The sequence below is a fragment of the Chlorocebus sabaeus genome, chromosome X (assembly GCF_047675955.1).
Source record: "Chlorocebus sabaeus isolate Y175 chromosome X, mChlSab1.0.hap1, whole genome shotgun sequence".
Classification (NCBI taxonomy): Eukaryota; Metazoa; Chordata; class Mammalia; order Primates; family Cercopithecidae; genus Chlorocebus; species Chlorocebus sabaeus.
Window position 1 is genome coordinate 41,915,719 of NC_132933.1, and position 20,740 is coordinate 41,936,458.

Genomic DNA, 20,740 nt, shown 5'->3' on the forward strand with positions numbered 1-20,740 from the left:
ATTAAATTTGTTATTTTCTCTTGCTGATATGTGTGTTGTCAGTTTAATTTTCAGGCCCCCAAACACTGAAATTAGAGGGTAGGGGAAAAGGTTTTTCTCTCCAACACCAGCCATCATAATGTGAGACAAACCAAATTAGCTAAAGTAGAGAAATCACATAGAGATGCTCGGTTATGGAGGGCAACTGAGGCCCCCAGCTGACAGACAGCATCAACTGCCAGACATGCTCTGAGTGGACTAGACTAGAGATGATTCCAGTCCCTGGCCTGTGAGTATTCCAGCTGAGGCCCAGACATTATAGAGCAAAGACAAGTTATTTTCACTGTGTCTTGTTCAAATTTCCCTTTCTTTCTTTCTTTCTTTCTTTCTTTCTTTCTTTCTTTCTTTCTTTCTTTCTTTCTTTCTTTCTTTCTTTCCTTCCTTCCTTCCTTCCTTCCTTCCTTCCTTCCTTCCTTCCTTCCTTCCTTCCTTCCTTCCTTCCTTCCTTCCTTCCTTCCTTCCTTCCTTCTCTCTCTCTCTCTCTCTTTCTTTCTTTCTTTCTTTCTTTCTTTCTTTCTTTCTTTCTTTCTTTCTCTCTCTCTTTCCTTCCTTCCTTCCTTCCTTCCTCCCTCCCTCCCTCCCTCCCTCCTTCCTTCCTTCCTTCCTTCCTTCCTTCCTTCCTTCCTTCCTCTTTCTTTCTCTTTCTCTTTCCTTCTTTCTTTCTTTCTTTCTCTCCTCTCCTCTCCTCACCTCTCCTCTCCTCTCCTCTCCTTTCCTTTCTTTTCTTTTTCGAGACGGAGTCTTGCTGTGTCACCCAGACTGGAGTGTAGTGGTGCCATCTCAGCTCACTGCAATCTCAGCCTCCCTGGTTCAGGCGATTCTCCTGCCTCAACCTCCCGAGTAGCTGGGATTACAGGTGGGCTCCACCGCACCTGGCTAATTTTTGTATTTTTAGTAGAGACGAGGTTTCACCATGTAGGTCAGGCTGGTCTCAAACTCCTGACCTCGTAATCCGCCTGCCTTGGCCTCCCAAAGTGCTGAGATTACAGGTGTGAGCCACCATGCCTGGCCATCTTGTCCAAATTTCTAACCCACAGGATCCGTGATAATAATGAATGATTGCTTCATGTTTCCAAGCTTTGGAGCAATTAGTTATGCAGCCATAGTAACTGGAATAGGTGACATACACACAAAAATTCAATAACGTGTCTGTAGGGTAATTTTTAAGTACAGGTCTATAAATCATGCCTATTATTAAATATCACCAACTATGGGCTGAGAACTTTATACTCATTATTTCATCTAATTCTTACAAATTGCCTACAGGTTTGGCTCTATTCTTACCCACATTATATAGCTGAGTAAACTGAAGCTCAGTGAGACTAAGTAATTTGCTTGGGGTCATAAAGTCTACACTTTTTCCACCACACCACATGGTTTCCTCAGGAAGAACTATATTTTAAATATGCAATAAAAGATGGAATATCTAGGATTTGATTACAGAAATCTTACTCAAATTTCTGATGTTTATCCCTCTCAACTTCTATAAGGCTACTTTCACTAAGTGCCTGTAATTATTTCATTAGCTTCTAGATTGTTTCCCTGCTTTCAGGTTTTCAAGGTGCAAAATCTTCCCATAGCCTGTACCACACTGAGATTCCTAAAACACTGGTAGTTTGGGTCTGTCTCTTATTGCTATCCTTGATGTAATAGCTTCATTAAAAATTCTTCATTTTTTCTGAAAGACTGAAGCACAAAGGCCATCTCTTCAAAGAGCAAGATCTGCCACTTCTTCTTTATTTGTCTTCTCATTTCTGTATTCTCCCTTGCACAGAGCCTGGCACATAGGAGAAGCTCAGAAACTATTTGATAGAATGAAATCTCTTGAGTACACTATTGTGTGGATCAGTTTTCTGCTTTCTTTCACTTTATGAACCACTTCCACTTTGCTTCATAAAAGGATATTTTAGACCAGAGATGATCCCTGGGACTAGCTATAGATGAGCAGGTACTTTCTAGAAGTTGTTTCCTGGGAATTAACTTAGGCCAGTGACCACAGACACCCCTCATGCTCTTCTAAATGACTGGAAAAGCTACATAAGTATTCATATGCCCTTTGTTGAGGTAAAATGAAAATGTTATGTTTTTCTTGGTTCAAGTAAAATTTATGGGTAACACACTTCACGGCTCTTACACTTGCAAAATTTTCTCCCAGATGGTAGATAGGTTATATCTCATTTTAAAAATTAGTTCTTACTTATATAAATAATACATAAATTATTAAGCATTATTCCCTTAACATCACTACTTTCCACAAATTATTTTTCTTCTTGCTGAAGTATATTCTCTAACAATTCTTTCTGAGGGTTTCTGTGGGTGGTAAGTTTTCTGGGTTCTTATATATCCAAAATGTCTTAATTTCTCCCTCCTACTTATATAATAGTTTGGCTCAGTATTAAATTCAAGTTTCAGCATTATTTTAACTCAACAGTTTGAAGATATTGCTGCATTGCTTTCCTGCATGTGATTTTGATAATGGAAAATCTGATGTCAAACAGATTCTTGTTCCACTGTAGGTGGTCTTTATTTTCTCTCTGAATGCTTTTAGTATTTTCATGTTATATTTGATGCTCTAAAATTTCATTGTGGTGTGTCTAATTTTAAGTCTTTAAAAAAAAATTACTTTTCTTGTTTTCATAAGTCATCCTGCTTGGCAATCAGAGGGTCCTTTCAATCTGAGGATTAATGATTTTGTGTCTGAAGAGGTTTTTCTTTTTGGCTATTCTTCAAATATTGCTCCCCACTCATTTTCTCCAATTTTATTCAATGGAACTCTTTTAGAAAAATGTGAAAATGTCTTGATTGGTCCTTCATGCCTCTAATTTCATCTATTATTTACTTTTAAAAGTCTCTTAAGTTTTCATATTTGCCTATTATTGTATTCATAATTGCTTGATCTTTCATTGATGTGATATCTTTTCTTATCATTTTGAGCTTATTATTGTATATTCGTGTTCTTAGGACTGTTACTGTAGTGAAAGTCTTTTAATTTGTTGAGTCTTTTTGTCTACATTTCATAGGATTTTCTTTGTCTAAATGTTTGGCAAGTCTCTTATTATATGCTTCTCTTTGTAGTTGAGATATCATATTAGACTGTCTGCTTCCCCTGGCTATGCAATCTATTTCAGAGAATAGGGGAAACAGACAGAGGTACTATTTTCAGCGAGAGTGAGTGAGATGGAGAACATGCCATAAGGAAGGGTAACTTGATGACTATATGTGCTTTGCTATTTCTCATGAATATTGTTATTTTCTTAGCCATTGCCCGTCATCATCACCCAAGGCACTACCCTGTCTCACAGCCTTAAGCTCCTGTACTTATTGCTTTCACCTGAAGACAGATTCCTCTGTTACTGCTTGCTGGTCCATGTGGTGGGTAGAGGGATAAAAAGGGGCTGAGTTTTTTGGCTTTTCTTCCTGTTATACAAAGTGGCTGCCTCTAAGACCACTGCTTGGTTCTAGGTTTCACCTTTTGGTCCGGAGAACTCTTGGGATTATTTCACCATCTATAAGAATACTCTCCCCTGTGTGCCTTGTGCTGTGGTTCCTTCTTCAATCAGAGCCTAACTACTTCCCGTCCTTCAGATTCTTCACAGTTTTTGACCCACCAACAGTAATTTAAAGCATGCCTATATTTAACATTTTTTCCTTTGTATTAGGTATAAGAGAGCCAGTGAAAAAACTATAAATAACAGGGGTTCAATAAATGTATAAGCTTATTTTTCTATGCCTTAAAAAACATTTGTAAGGAAGTTTTCCAGGGCTGATGTGGTTGTATTGTAATCACCAGGCTCCAGTTTATCTTGTTGCTCTGCCATTCTCAATACCTGGCACCCACTTTCTGGTACAAGATGGCTGCTTGGGAACAAATTTTGTCATTCAAATTTTAACCAGCAGGAAGGAGAAGAGGATGAAAACATATGTGTTTTCGCTTTCTATGAATATTTCCCGTAAGTTGTACGAGATACTTCTATATTCTAAGTCTGATAAATATATCCTTTATATGTATCATAACTACTACTGGGTACTTTGCATCTGAGTCTAAAGTCCACATTGTTAAGTTTGTTCCACAATGCCAGTGGTTCTCAACATTGGCTGTACTTTAGAATCACCAGGGTAGCTTTGAAAAATAGTAATGCTTGAGACCACACCAGATCAATGAAACTACACCAGATCAATGAAATCATAGTTAAAAGTAGGTTGTAAAAGCATCTCATCTGATTCTATTGTGAAGCCTGGGTTAAGTACTACTGAGCTACACTTTACAAATTGTTTCTCTTTTTGACTACCAAGCTGTATGTCCTTCTGCCACACATTTGTCTGAGTAATTAATTGCTTACACTGTTTTACAAGTCTGTGTAATTTTTAAATTATTTTGAAGTACAGAAAAGTACCTTATTTCATATTTGCTTCAAGTTAAGAAAAAAAACTAAGAAATATATCAGACATTAAAAATGTTACACATTTGAAAATTAATTTATGTAATAAACCATATTAACAGAATAAAGAAGAAAATTATATGATTGTATCAATGGATATGGAAAAAGCATTTGACAAAATTCAATGCCCATTCATAATTTTAAAAAAATTCCTCAGAAAACCCTAGAAATAAAGGGGAACTTGCTCAATTTGATACCGAACATCTACAAAAGAGCCCCTTACGGCTAACATCATACTAAAATGGTAAAGATTGAATGCTTTCCAGGTAAGATTAGAAACAAGTTGAGGAAGTCCATTCTCACTACTGCTACTCAATATAGTACTAGAGGTTTTAGCCAGTGTGACGAGGCAAGAAACAGAAACAAAAGGCATTGAGATTAGAAAGGGAGAAATAAAGCTATCTCTATTTAAAGATGGTATGATGATCCATATAGAAAATCCCAAGGTAAAGACAAAAAACTCCTGAAACTAGTAAGTGAATTCAGCAGGGTGGGAAGATACAAGATCAGCATACACACATCAATTACATTTTTAGATACTAATAGTGAACATGAGGAATGCAAAATTTAAACTACAATACAATACACAATCCTTTAAAAATGAGATATTTAAGTGAAAGTCCAACAAAACATGTATAGGACATGCATGCTAAAAATTACAAAATACTAAGGAAAGAAATCCAACCTAAATGAATGATGAGGAATATATTGTATATGGATGAGAAGATTCAATACAGTCAATTCTCCCCAAATTGGTATATTGGTTTAACACAATTTCTATCAAAAATCCCAGCAAGAGTTTTTATAGATATAGACGAGAGTATTATAAAATTTGTATGGAAACTCAAAAGACCTGGAATAGTCAACACAGTTCTTAAGAATAAGAATAAAATGAGAGAAATCAGTACACCCAATTTCAAGAATTATTATGTAGTGACAGTAATCAAGACTTCAATATTGAAGGAGGCATAGATACATAAATCCATGGAATAGAATAGAGAACTCAGAAATAGACTCACACCAATATATCAAATTGATTTTTGACAAAGGTGCAAAAGCAACTCAATGGAAGATATTCTTTCCAACAAATGGCTCTAGAGCAAAACATATGAACAAAAAATATGAACAAAAAATGACATGTGAACAAAAAATAACAAAAAATGAACAAAAAATGACACATGAACAAAAAATATTACCAAAAAATGAACCACAACCTAAACCTCACACATTATACAAAAATTAACTCAAAATGGATCATAAGAATTAGGTAAAACATACGTTTATAAAAATTTTAGAATATAATATAAGAGAAAACTTTAGGACCTAGGCTTCATGAAGGGTTCTTAGGCATGACAACAAAACCACAATCCGTAAAGGAAAAAAATGAATAAATTAACAGCTTCTCCTCTGTGAAAGACCATGTGAAGAGGATGAAAAAATAGGCTATAGACTGAGAGAACCTGTTTGCAAACAACATATCTGACAAAGGACTGATATGAAAAATATATAGTGAATTCTCAAAACTCAAAATCAGAAAAAATAAACAGTCCTATTAGAAAATGGGTGAAAGGTCTGCTTGCTTCGGCAGCACATATACTAAAATTGGAACGATACGGACAGGATTAGCATGGCCCCTGCACCAGAAAATGGGTAAAAGGGACAGAGTCATTTCATGAAAGAAAATATATAATTAACAAATAAGCACATGAAAATATGTTCAACATAATTAGACATTAGGAAAATGCAAACTTAAATCACAAAAAGATATTACTGCACATCTATTAGAATGGATAAAGAAAAAAAATGACAGGTGATGCTAGTGAGGAGGCAGAGAAACTGAATCTCTCATACATTGCTGGTGGGAATGTAAAATCTCACAGCCACTCTGGAAAACAGTTTGTCAGTTTCTTATAAAACTATATATTGCAATTACCGTATGACCCAGTAATTGCAATCTTAGGCTTTTCATTTCCAGAGAAGTGAAAACTTATAGTTGCACAGAAACTTGCATACGATTGTTCACATAGCTTTATTTGTAGTAGCCCAAAACTGAAAACAACCAAAATGTCCCTCAATAGGTGAGTGTGTAAACAAACAGTGGTATATCCTTACCATTAAATACTATTCAACAATAAAAAGGTATACATTTATGATACATGTAACAACTGGGATTTGTCTCAAGAACATTATGGTGAGTGAAAAAAAGCTAATCTCAAGAGGTTACATATTGTATGACTTCATTTACATAGCTTTCTCAAAATGATAAAGTTACAGAGCTGGAAAACAGATTAGTGGTGTCCAGGAATTAGGAATGATGAAGGGATGGAGTATTGGGTGTGACTAATAAGAGGTAGCAATAGCAATCCTTGTGGTGATGGTATAGTTCTATATTTTGATTGTGGTAGCAGCTCCACTTAATATATACACAAAATAAAATGACATAGAATTAAATATATTTTGCCAATATCAAACTCCTGATTTTGATATTGTACTACAGTTTACTAATTTGCAACCATTGGGGGAAATTGAGTGAAGGGTACATGGGCTTCTGTACTATTTTACCACCTTTTGTAAATCTAGAATTATTTAAAAATAAAAAATAAAAAAATGTACAGAGATAACTAGATGGATCACCCATATACCTACCACTGAGTTTTACCCAATCATAAAAATTTGCCATATTTAAACACCTCATTTTAAAATTAACATGCAATAAAATTGACTTTTTGGTGTATAGTTGTGTGAATGTTAACATATGTACAGATTTGTGTTAACAACACAATTAGAATTTGTGTGAACCACAATTAGAATCAAATACACTTTTGTCACCCCTCAAATCTCCTTTGTGCTATCCTTTTGTAGTCACACCTTCACCCCACACCTAACCCCTGGCACACACTGCTATGTTCTTTGTCTCTATTTTTGGTCTTTCTAGAATGCCATATTAATGGAATCCTACACTATGCAGTCTATTGAGACTGACATCTTTTACTTAGCATAAGAATTTGAGAGTTATCCAAGTTGTTGTGTTTACCAGTAGTTCATTGATGTTATTGCTGAGTAGCAATTTATTGTGTGGATGTAGCTCAGAGTGTTTATCCATTTATTTGAGCGGTTGAAGGATACTTAGACTGTTTTTACTTTTTTGCAGATTATGAATAGAGTTGCTCCAAACATCTATGTATAAATTTTTATAGTTTTTCTATTGAGATACAATTCACACACCATAAAATTTGCTCCTTTAAAATGCACAATTTAGTGGATTTGAGTATATTTATAAGGTTGTGCAGCCATCACTAACTACTATATAATTGCAGAACATTCCAACAAACAACCCCCGAAAAACCCATACCCATTAGCAGTCACTTCTTTCTCCCTACCGCCAGTCCAAGACAACCACTAATGTACTTTTTGTCTCTTTAGATTTGCCTGTTTTAGACATTTCATATAAATAGAGTCATATAATGTGCGGCCTTTTGTGCCTGGCTTCATTCACTTAGCATAATGTTTTCAAGGCTCATCCACATTGTAGTATGTATCAGTAGTTTATTCCTTTTTATGGCTAAGTAATATTTCATTGTATGGATACACCATAATTTGTTTATCTGTTCATCAGTTGATGGACAGTTGTTTCTACTTTTTGGCTATTATGCATAATGCCGCTATGAACATTTAAGTACAAGTTTTTATGTGGACAGATGTTTGTGTTTCTCTTGATTATGCAGAATTAAATGTAGAATTGCTGAGTTATGTTGTAACTCTGTGTTTAATTTTTTGAGAAACTGCCAAAACATTTTCCAAAGTGACTGTGTTAATTTATATTGTCACTAGTAATCAGGGTTCAATTTCTGCACATCCCCATCAATGCTTGTTATTGTCTATATATATTTTTTTAATTCGTCATCCTGGTAGCTGTGAAATAATGTCTGACTATGGTTTTGATTTGCATTACCCTGATAGTTAATGGAATTGAGCATCTTTTCATGTGCTTAATGGCCACTTGTATATCATCTTTAGAGAAATATCTATTCAAATCCTTTGCCCATTTTCAAAATGGGTTGTTTGTCATTTTATTGTTGAGTTGCAAGAGCTCTTTTACATTCTGGAGAGAAGTCTTTTATTAAATATATAATTTGCCAATATTTTCTTCTATTACATATGTTGTCTTCTTCATTTATTCATGGTATCCTTTGATACTCAAAAGCTTTAAATTTTGATAAAATCCAATTCATATTTTCTTTAGTTGCTTGTGCTTTAGGTATTATATCTAAAGATACCATTGCCTAATCCAAGGTCAGTTACAAAGATTTATACCCGTGTTTTCTTCTAAGAGTTTTAGTTTTTGGTTCTTACATTTAGGCCTTTGACTCATTTTGAGTTAATTTGTTCATATGGTTGTTGTGGCATTTATAACTTTCTTTCTCCACTACATACTCCATATTTGCTAGGGATTTTTGTTTTTATTTTGCTTGTCTGTTTGGGTTTTTTGTTTGTTTGTTTATTTACCCTGTAGCATCATCCCAATTTTTATTTTAAGAAAAACTGAACCTTTGGTGGTTTGCTGGTATTGGATTGCTCTAACTTTCAAGTGATGGAAATACCATTCCCTTTGGAATTAAAAACCAAAACCACACCAAGTCCAAAGTTGCAGGGAGTGAAGCAACTTTTTGTGAGTGGGTCATTAGGTATAATAATGATTGATACCATCTCTATTTCCATTCTTTGATAGCCTGGCTATAAGAGAAATATAGGTAGCTAGTTCAGAGCACAACTATATCCATAGAACAGTACTTCAACTTCACAAGGTGTAGCCTCCCAGTTAAGGCCATAAACTGATTCAGTGTTAGGTAATGCACCATTCAATAAGGCTAGCTGCTTCTGAGAGACGGCATCCATGGTAAGACCTGTGAAACCCATGAATATGAGGCTACTGTCCCTCTTTTTTGGCTGACAAATGAATTATTTAATTAGAACGAATGTTGCAAAGATACTGTGATGATGAATAAGATATTCAGTAAATCCATGGATGGTGGATTAGCCAATGTGAGCATGTATAAAAAATAGTTGTCTATTCTATTGAGGGCAAACATCTGCCTCCCAAATGACAGTTGTAATTATATTGTTACCAGGTAGGCATATGGTTATACTGGGTTATGGTTACAAATTAGCAGTTCAGCAGTGGTCTTTGCTAGAGGCAGACTGGGCACTCAGCAGGGCTGGAGCCAGACTAGTTTTTTGATAAGAGGAACCTCATGTTGTTTAGCTATATGTATCTTCCACCCTTATCATCATGGACGTTTTATTCGTCAGCCATATTAACCAAGCTCTGATGTAGCTGGGCAAGGACATCTACAGATAAAACGTCTACTTTCTCAAAAAATTTTAGGACATGCCAAGTCCTGATTTTATATATCAGTTCTATTTGAAAAGGAAATGCTGCTGTGCATGTTCAACTTTATGTCCTGGCAGATCAAATAAAACCCATATACGATGGGAAGCTTGGGTTCCAGGGTCATTCTGTTTCCCATGGTCAGGCACTAAATTCTTGCCTAGAACACACAAGAAAATCAAGAGCTACTTTACAAGAGGCTTTTCTTCAAAACCTTTGAGGGATGGGGAGGGGGTTACACAAATTATTCTCCTATTAGGACTTGCCACCATCTCTATATAACAACCTGAGCTGCTATAGCTATTTTTGAGCACCACTGGATCTGTTGGATAACAGGAACCCTACAGGTTCGATCAGTATTATGTCCATTGGGATGGTATGATGATCAAGGTGCCTAGATTAAGCTAGAGATCCAGAAAGCTGGTGAACTGCTGAAATAAGACAATAAGCATGTACTGATGTCAGAGGGTATACTTAGGATATATACTAAGGGTAAACAGATGAAAGCTACTTGTTTTCTGTGTTATGGTTATTGGGATAGAGAAAATGTCTGATTGGTAACTGTATATGAGGTTCTAAGAGCTGTGTTTATTTGGTGAGGTAAACATATCCTCTATGTTGGATCAGGGCATCCTAATGGTATAGCTGCTATTAAGGGTTTGTTTGTTCAACAATTAAAGTCCTACATGATCTGAGTTCAGTGAACCACTTATCAATAGGACTGATAGGAGGACGATAGCTAGGATGACTTCATATGAAATTGTTTGGACTACTGCTCATAGTGCTATACACACACACACACACACACATATATGTGATACCTACAATTTTACATATATATTTTTATATATAGCTGTATTCAGCCATTCTTGCATTTCTATAAAGAAATTCCCAAGACTGGATAATTTATAAAGAAAAGAGGTTTAATTAGCTCATGGTTTTGTAGGCTGTACAGGAAGCATAGCTCCAACGTTAGCTTCTGGGGAGGCCTCAGGAAGCTTATCGTCATGGCAAAAGGCAAAGTGGGAGCAGGTACTTCACATGGCAAAAGCCGGAGCAAGAGCGAGAGAACAAGAGAGCGAGAGAATAAGAGAGCGAGCGTGCGAGAGAGAACACGCATGCATGAGTGTGTTGAAGGGGAGGTGCCACACACTTTTAAATGATCAAATCTCTGGAGAACTTACTATCAGGAAGACAGCACCAAGTCATGGGGGATCCAACCCCATGATCCAAATACCTCCCACCAGGTCCAGCATTGGGGATTACAATTCAACATGAGACTGGACAGAGACAAAAATCCAAACTATATCAACATCTATGTGTCATATATAGATATCAGGACACTAACTTTCTGTCAGATATCTAAGTTTCAAATATCTTTCTCAGTCTATTATTTATTTTTTAATGTTTAAATGCTGTCTTTTGCCTTTAGAAGCTGTAAATTTTTATGAAATCAATTTATCAATATGTTCATATAAGATCTCTGCTTTCTGTGTCTTAAATTCTTTTCTACCATAAGGATTTAAAGGAAACCTTTTTTGCTTCATTCTAATAATTTTAAAGTTTTGTTATTTATTCAGGTCTTTAAAACATCTGGAGATTATTTTTATGTATAGTGTGAGGGGAGTATCTAATTTGTTTTTTTAATATGAAAGTTAATTGACTTAATGCTATCTATTGAATACTCTATGAGTTCCTTACTTTATACAGTTCAACAAATACCCAAACCTATTGTGTGTTAGGTATTGTTCTAGGCACTTAAAATGCAATATTAAAAATATAGACAAAAGTAGTCCTATTGATAATGTGAATTACATATACCATTAAAGCTGTTAGAATATTTCTACCCTGTTGAAGCTTATATTATACCTTGAGGAAATATGTAATTAATAAGTATATTATATAGTATGTTGGAGATGATAAATGTTATGGAAAAATAAAGAGAGTAAAAAATTTTGAACTGTTAGGTTGAGAGGGAAGGTTGTAACTTTAAATCAGGTAGTCTAGGTAGGCCTTGTTGAGAAGTCAACCTTTGGGTGAAGACTTGAAAGAAGTGAGGTAGCTGGCATATGAATATTCGGGGGATAATAAAAGTTAATACTTATACATACTATATGCCAGAGTCTGTTCTAAGCACTATACATATATTTGCTCATTTAATCCTCATAACAACTGAGAATGCTACTGTTATTATCATCACCTTCGTGTGACAGACGGGTGAAGTGAAGCACAGAGGGTTAAGTACCTCACCCAAGGTCCCTAGCTAATAATTAGTAGAATCAGAATTTGAACCTAGGCAGCCTGGCTCTAGAGTCCATGCTTTCAGCATTACCTTATGATATAGCAAGTTCCTGTTTATGCTGATATCTGTTTTAATTAATCTTTTTCTGTCCTATAGGCCAACACCACACTATCTTCATTACTATAGCTTTATAACAAATTTTTTGTGGGGCAGATATTGGCTTCTGATTTCTCTTTTCTACAATGATCTTGGCTACTCTTAGAGTTTTATATTCTTCCACAAAAATTTTGAAGTAATTTTTTGAGTTTCACAAAAATTCTTGTTGGGGCTTTTATTGTAATTTCTTCATATGTATAGATTACTTTGGGGAGGACTGTTATCTTACATCATTGCATCTTGTTATCCATGAGCCTGGTCTGACTTTACATTTATTAACAGCTTCTGTTACGTTCTTTGATAGTTTTATGATCTTCTCAATAAAGGCCCTTTGCATAAACAATCTTGTAATATGTTCCAACCTCACTTCCTGTTTGCTTACTCTGTCCCACACTGTATCCTACTCTTTGTGCTTCTGATTGGTAACATAAACTAATAATTTTTTGGTATTTTTTTTGTGTGTGCGTGTGTGTGTGTGTGTGTGAGAGAGAGAGAGAGATGGAAGAGAGATTTCTCGACCCTGCTCTTTAAGCTGAGTTTGATTAACCCAGACTGCAGGATATCAAGAAAGATCTAAGCCTTTCTTCATGATTTTTGCAAGATGCTTAGTCTTGTGCTATCTCTTTTCCTCAATGAGTCATCAAGCCCCTCAGGGGCAGTGATGGATGTTTCCTTCAGTGTCTTGCCTGTGGTACAGGGCACATGGTAAGTAATCAAAAGGTCTTATTGCTACATTTCCAACATGGAGTTGCTATTCTTTTTCTTAAATCATTTCGCTCCATTGAGCCCTCAACCGTGACTTTCCCTTGACTTTCAAAGTTGACTTCCATATTTAAAGATGTACTTTTGCCCTGGACTCACATCTGAGACCTTCTCTTTTGCCAGTGGCCTGTTTCCTCTGAAGAAGTGAGAAAGAAGGTGTTGGTAAGTAGCTGAGAGTTCTTTGAGAAGAAATATCTTTGTGAGATGATCTAGTCCAATTTTTGCAAAAGTTTTTTATCCCTGCAGAACATTAGTGCATGTTCTGGGGCAACCAAAATGTTCTGAGCTTTAAAAAATAAGTGGAAGCCCTGTATACCAAGTTGTTTTCTTTTTGAGACACATTTTATAGTTTATATTAAGGGCCCTGACAAGTTTTATGATAAGCAAAACTATCTTTGTTTAGCACATCACTTTTCAAACATTTTTGCCCACAGAATTTTTTTTCCTGTTTTTAAGGAACACCTCTTAATGCCCACATATCTCAAACAAGGTAATATTGATCCTGCCTCTCCCTCTGCTCTCTGGTATATATAAAGCAAACAAAGTCATTTATCCAAGGCTGTCTCATAAAGACATTTTTCAGCTTCCACAGTAGCATTGCAAAGCCTGTATTATGAGGAAATTTCCTCTAAAATACATTTCAAATGGTTCGTGTTTAAGTTGTATTATCCCATCCATTGTTGTATCTTCACCAGAAATAAAATGATTTTGAGTTCTGATGCAAAATTAATTGCTACATATTTACTGAATGCTTATGATGTGCAGGAAAGAATTTTTAAGACATTAACCTTATTGGAATTTCCATATTTTCCTGTCCTTATTCCTTGATTTTTCTTTGCCTCTAGCCTGAATAATGTTGATTTTTCATGACGTTGCCACAAGGTAAGGTAAGGTAAGGACACATGGAGGAAAACAGGGCAGAGACATGCATTCCCCTGAGGTACTTGTATGGTAACCAAGAAATCAGCAGCAAGTTGTTGGGGGGACTTAACTAGGTAGGTTGCACATTTGAGGCTGTCCACTCAACTAACAGACAGCTCCAGGCTTTGCTGAGTCAACACCTTTCACAGAAGAAAGACAATCATATTTTTTATACTACTTGACTGCAGCTTACAATAAAACACATGCAGAGAAAGTGCTTAAATACAAAAGATCAACAGCACTATATAAAAGGAAGTGTTAATTATACTAGGAATCAGATATAAAATAATTACTGAGCATGGTATTAGCTCTGAGCTTCCTGGAAACCAAGCAAAAATAGAACCATGATAGTTCAAGGCTGCTACATATTGATGCATGTAGCCTCAATTGTGAAGATAGTAGCATCTCCCTACCCCATTCAACCTCTCACCTTTCTCTTTTGTTTTATAGTTCGGCCTGATCTAATTAGTTCAATTTGGATGCTTCCTTGAGATTTTTGTAACGTATTTTATATAAAGCAATCAGTTAGTGACAAATAAGCAATCTGAGGAGAAATCTGTTAATATTTATTTTGTAGCCATCAGATTTACTTCACGTAGAAAGGTCTTTGGGTTGGGTTTGAACTTCCAAACTGTCAAAGGTAAATGCCACATTAACCTTTCATTAACCAAATTCTTACAATAGGCTAAAAGGTTTGGGGTGTCGTTTTTACTTCTATCTTCCATAATATTCTAGAATTATTTTCCCTTGTTTTGCTCCTATCCTACTTCCTCTTAGTCTACTTTGTTGACTTCATTAAAAAAAAAAAAAAAAAAAAGACCAAAAAAGCAGTTGTTGGACACTTGAGCTAAACTGCCTTAAAGAATCTGCAGATTTTATTTATTTATTTTTTTCCACTCAAGAGGGTAAAAAGAAGAGAGCTACAATTTCTAAGAAGCCTGGATTGGCTGTCTGAGTCTGGCCCCCAGGCAGATTAGGCCAAGGTTTTGGCCAAGTGAAATTGCCAGTTTTCTAAAAGAAAGGGCTAGCACATTGCTCATTAGAGCATTCTGATTTTGTCTGCGCAATCTTTTTGCTACCCTGCAATTTCCTGTTGGTTATAAATGAAACCTTTTTAGCTGTTAATGCAGCCTGTGAATTTTTTTAAAAGCATGTAATTAATCATAGGAGGTTGGGGGGATTCACTAAGCCTGAGTTACATGGGAGAAGCTAGACAAGGCACTAGGACCTAGAAGGCATCTATCCACCCTGGCAGGAATTTCTTGCTTGGAGCTCAGACAACAAAGGCATAGAGAGATTGGTTTTCTTTCTCTCAGCATCTCCACCCAACCAGCAGAAAACCGGTGAGTGGGGCTTTTAAGTGATTTTCAAGCAGAATGTAACAGATGTCAAACGGGAAAAGCACAAGGCAAAGCCTGCTCTCTCTCTCTCTCTGTCTCTCTGTCTCCTCTTCTCCTTTTTTGCCTTATTCTATCCGATTTTTTCCCTAAGCTTCTACCTGGGATTTTCCTTTGGAAAAGTGAGTTTGACGTTCCTTTGTTTTCATTGTGATGTTAATTTAGAATAATACTACCTCTGATCCTAAAGCAAAGCAAAGCCTTACTGGCACGCCTGGGGAAATGTTTGCTACTTGCCTTGAGGAGGTGGGGTCTCTTACCACTGCAGGTTGTCTGACAGAGACAATGCTGAGCTCAGCATAGGTCATGGTGACATTGGAAAAAAGGGGGAATTCAGCCTGGCAAACCCATTGGGCATCAGTCTTTCTTATTTCCTGTCCTCCTGGTCCCTTGCAAATATATTGATGTGGCAGTGTGTAGCAGCTGAACCCTGCTTGCTTTGTGAGTCCTTTTATCTCCATCTGTGAGATGCATGTTAATAGTTTGGCTCTTAGGATGTCACTACATTTGCTAGCATTTGGGGCTTCAGTTGTATTGGGTTTCATGTTTTGATTGTTTGGGGTTCTTGGTGGGGGAGGGGGTTCAACAGAAGGGAGAAAAGCAAAACCTGACAAATGACCGTCTTTTCCTCAGCTAATGCACCTGGGCAACATACAAGTTTGGGGTGAATTGCCTGCTGTAAGGGTAAAATGTCACTTCAATTAGGGTAGAGACCCAGAACAATGAAAGGTGTGCTTCCTTCTAAAGGTCCCATATGCTGTTCGGAGACTCATTTGTGAATCTTTCAACAATTAAATTATTCCATTAAGAGGTGTTGCTGCATCGGGGGGGAGGGGGTGGAGCAACTGGGGGAAAAAAAAATAAAAAAGGATTTTGTGAACAAATGATACCGGGGGAAGACAGAGCTAATAACTTGTTAAATAACTTATTTTTCTAATCCTTTTTCCCCCCTAGCTTATTTCTTATGAATGTCGGATAGCTGCACCAGCTTGGTGGGGAAAGGGTTTGATGAATAGCACAAAGACACTGGCTGTTCCCTGGAGGCTGTCCCTTTAAAGGAGAATCTTAGTTTATTCTGGGGGGATGGGATGCACACATTAGAGTAGGAAAGAGGGCTTGGAATAAAATGAAAACACTCCCCCTTCATAGTCATTGTACTGAAATGCAAAGACTGCTTCCTAAGCTGGAGATGCTAACCTTGGCTAGCTCCTTCTGTTCTCTTCAAGGGGAATTTTGTCAGGCTATGGATTCATTTACAACTGTTAGTCATGTGGGCATGTGTGAGGAAACAGATGCCAGTTTTAATGTATTTAGCCCGAAGTTACAATTTGATAGGAGCCACTGTCAGTAAGTCTCAGGATTTTCAGCTATTTCAAAATCTCCCCTTCTCCTCTGTCTGGAACAGTGCCAAGAGTGCCTCCCTCTCTATCTCTTACTCCCAACCCCCACAACCACCAGCACCCCCGCCCAGCCCCTCCTTCTTCTCTATTAAGATCAATATTCCTGCAGGTCAGGGGCAAGCAGCAGATGGGTCACAGGCTTTTTTCAACCAGTTCTTTTCACAAGCAGCAGATTGCAGATCTGGATCTGGCTAATATTTGAAATCCCTTCTTTTTTCCCTCTCCTCGTCCCTTTTTGTTTTTCCCTCTCTTCACCCCCATCCCTTTCTCCAACGCTCAGGTCTCTGAGGTTCCACCAAAATATGGAACTTGATTTTGGACACTTTGACGAAAGAGATAAGACATCCAGGAACATGCGAGGCTCCCGGATGAATGGGTTGCCTAGCCCCACTCACAGCGCCCACTGTAGCTTCTACCGAACCAGAACCTTGCAGGCACTGAGTAATGAGAAGAAAGCCAAGAAGGTACGTTTCTACCGCAATGGGGACCGCTACTTCAAGGGGATTGTGTACGCTGTGTCCTCTGACCGTTTTCGCAGCTTTGACGCCTTGCTGGCTGACCTGACACGATCTCTGTCTGACAACATCAACCTGCCTCAGGGAGTGCGTTACATTTACACCATTGATGGATCCAGGAAGATCGGAAGCATGGATGAACTGGAGGAAGGTAATTTAAATAGTGGGTGGTGGCCCTTGGTGGGAGGTGGCATCATTGATTATGGTTACATTCTTGGGTTGCTTTGAAAAAAATTAGGCAATGTATTTTTCAAAACACCAGGTTGATTGATGCTCAAATTTCTAATGCTATAGACATCAACAGAGCCATTAGTAATCACCCTTCAGTCTCTGCTGAGGTTGAAGTGTGAGCGGTGGTGATCATGCATTGTGCTTATCTGCCAGGGTATAAAAAGGAAAATCTTAATTGTAGCATTTACTCTAGATTTTGTTCATAATTAACTCTGAGTAGCACTATTGAGGCAGAACATGAAATCATTACGGGTATAACAAGGAAGGACATTTGGTTGGGTTAACAGAGAAAATATTATGCCCAAATTTTCTTTGAACTGCTGAGAAATTATTTGTGAATTGCAACTCATTGGAAATAAGCACCTTAAGAGCAGAATTTCCTGGACATATTCACAGAGGATTATTCTTTTAGGTAAGTGGTTGCTGCTCAGCTGTTGCTTCTAAAAAGCCTACTTTAGGGTGTGTCCCTAAGGCTGAGGTCATTGGGAGAAATACCAAAGAAAGCTATAGGTATGTCTGGTATTTTAATAAAGACCATTCCTATTAGAATAGGAATTGACTCACTATACCTAAATCCCCTTATAACTTCTCTAGATTTTTGTATGGCAACTAAATTTTCTACGTAGATTGCCAAAAATCCCAACAACCTGTGTACCCACCTCAGAATAGGGAAAATCCCACCTCTTACTGGAACTTACCCAGCCATAGAGTCTTCCTCATGGTCATTTAGAAAATAGATCTTGGGTCACATTTTTTAACGTTCTATATTATCAAATCAATTATACTGAGGATGCTTCCCTATTTTTAAATTGGTAGATATAACACATGTGATCAATTTGACCTAATACAGTGCTTTAAAGAACAGCCTGAAGGAGTGGTGATAATTAATGTGTTCTTCCTCAAGCCCCTTCCCCATTATCCAGCCCATTCTCCTCACTCCTTTCTTTCCCTGAGCAAAGGTGAGTTTAAAGCAGGCAGATCTCTAGAGTAACCAAATTATGAAATAACTATCAAGGAAGGAGAAATAGCACCTTAAAGGATTTGATGTGGGAAAAACCTCTGCTTCACTGCTTCTAAGTTTCTTATGTTCCCAGACAAAGGAGAATGAGGGTTTCCTTTGTACAAGATCCTACTTCTCTCAAATAGCTGCTGTTGCCCAAGTAGTCAGGCAAAGTGATTGGGACTAGTTACTCATAAGAGACAGCATCCATATGGTTGCTGCATCTCAGTCTCAGGGTTCAAGTTCGAGTTTCTTTCTCTCTTTCTTTCTTCCTTTCTTTCTTTGACAGAATTTCGCTCTTGTTGCCCAGGTTAGAGTGCAATGGCATGATCTTGGTTCACCACAACCTCTGCCTCCCGGGTTCAAGCGATTCTCCTGCCTCAGCCTCCCGAGAAGCTGAGATTACAGGCATGTGCCACCATGCCTGGCTAATTTTGTATTTTTAGTAGAGATGGGGTTTCTCCATGTTGGTCAGGCTGGCCTCGAACTCCTGACCTCAGGATCCACTCTCCTTGGCCTCCCAAAGTGCTGAGATTACAGGCGTGAGCCACCGTGCCTGGCCGAGATTTTTCTACGTAGATGACCTTGAAAAGCAATGTGCAGGAAGCTTAGATTATTTCATCGTGTGCTCAACGGACAGGCAGAGGTTAATCCTAGGCCCTTCCTGAGCATCAAAGGATTGACCATCCTAGTGCTTGTCTTAAAATAAAGGAGAGTCACAGCAACCTCGAAGGGTTTGAAGCTAGGTCGAGGGAGCTGTCCAACAGAGTAATTGTTAGGGTGTCTGTCTTTTGTCACTGTAAAATCCACATCTCAGTCAAATTTCAGGGATTTCTCCATAAAAACTTTCACAGACAAAGCACCCTGTATCACCCAATATGTCCTCATGTCCATGGACTGTGATATTCTAAAGACCACAATAGACATTAGGAAAGAGCACTGAACCAAGTGACATTGTATTCAGACCAAGTATTAGAATATTCTTGTGTCTGATATAAGAGAGGTGATATGCACAAAATTTTCCCCCAAAACCATTTTTTACTATTGATTTTTCTCCCAAGATATGTGTGTGTGTGTGTGTGTGTGTGTGTGTATTGGTGTATTACGAGAGGGCTGGTGATAATCTCTGTTCAACATAGGTAGGCAATAAATGTAATTTTGAAAAGACTGCAGCTTTCTATTGCCTTGATTCCCTTTGAGTCATATTAGATTGAACTCCTCTTGTCTGTCACTCCCAGGTGCAGTGGTACTTCTTGGTGAATTCCCGGACTATGTGAAGTGTGAATAGGGCTCAGTTGCATTTGTTCACATGTCATCTACAACTACAAGGCACAGTGGACCTCAATACCCTTCTAGTCCTGAGTACTGCCTATTCAGTCAAGAAAATTCAGGGCTATCTCTGGGATAGTGTTAAGAAATGTGATCAATTTTCCCACTGACACAGAGCCAAATGGGAAAGGGCACTGGGATGAGGAGGATGAAGACAATGTGTCTTTTTCTTTCCTATTTTATATTTTAGAACTGCCCATCTGGGAATGGAGGACAGAAGTCCTTTGACTTTGTTCCCCTTCACAAGAGGTTGAACGAAAGATCAAAAAGTCATACACATTGCTTTCAGTTAGACTTCCTGGTGTGAAATATCAGGATATTGAGTTCTAGTCTTAGAAACAGCAGATTATAACGAAAAAAAGAAGTCTTTGGACTCCGATTTGGTTCAAATCCAGGATCTGTCAGTGCTAGCCTATAAGACCTTGAGGAAACCATCTAGATTCCCTAAGCCTCAGTTTGTCATCTGTAAAGTGGGAATAACGGCTTTGAGGATTAAACAAGACAGTGGATATAAAGTGCATATTACTCTGCCTGGCACACAGTAGTGCTTAATAAAAGGTAGTTATTATTGTTTGAATTATCCTAGTTTATAGCTGGTTTAGCTACATGATCATAGACTTGTCCTTATCATTAATGTGACTCATGTTAATTATTTTTAAAATAACTCTTTTAAAAAACAAAGAACTGTATTAAGGTATAATTTGCATAACATAAAATTTACCCATTCAAGCGTACAATGATTTTTAGAAGATTTATCAAGTGGTGCAACCATCATCATAACATAATTTTGGACCATTTTCATTTCCTCAAAAAGAAACCCTATTCCAATTAGTTGTCACTGAATATTTTCTTCAATCTCTCCAGCTCTAGACAATGATTAATCTACTTTCTGTCTCCACACTTTTGCCTATTCTGGGCAC

The 20,740-nt window shown here is 37.4% G+C and overlaps 1 protein-coding gene and 1 pseudogene across 6 annotated transcripts in view; both read left to right on the forward strand.

Annotated features, from left to right (window-relative positions):
• Positions 1-6,054: 6,054 nt before the first annotated feature.
• Positions 6,055-6,152, forward strand: LOC119620993 (U6 spliceosomal RNA; annotated as a pseudogene).
• A 9,080-nt stretch (positions 6,153-15,232) lies between these two features.
• Positions 15,233-20,740, forward strand: part of DCX (doublecortin) — a 119,468-nt gene continuing 113,960 nt past the window's right edge. For 4 of the 6 annotated variants that reach the window (XM_007992584.3, XM_007992588.3, XM_007992586.3 and 1 more), the window contains exons 1-2: positions 15,233-15,291; positions 17,026-17,411. In XM_007992584.3, coding sequence (XP_007990775.1) covers positions 17,048-17,411 — 364 coding nt within the window. In that variant the 5' untranslated portion in view covers positions 15,233-15,291; positions 17,026-17,047. Of the gene's footprint in view, positions 15,292-16,369; positions 16,693-17,025; positions 17,412-20,740 lie in introns of those variants that run through there. The other 2 variants (XM_073013444.1, XM_073013443.1) reach the window with 1 other exon arrangement.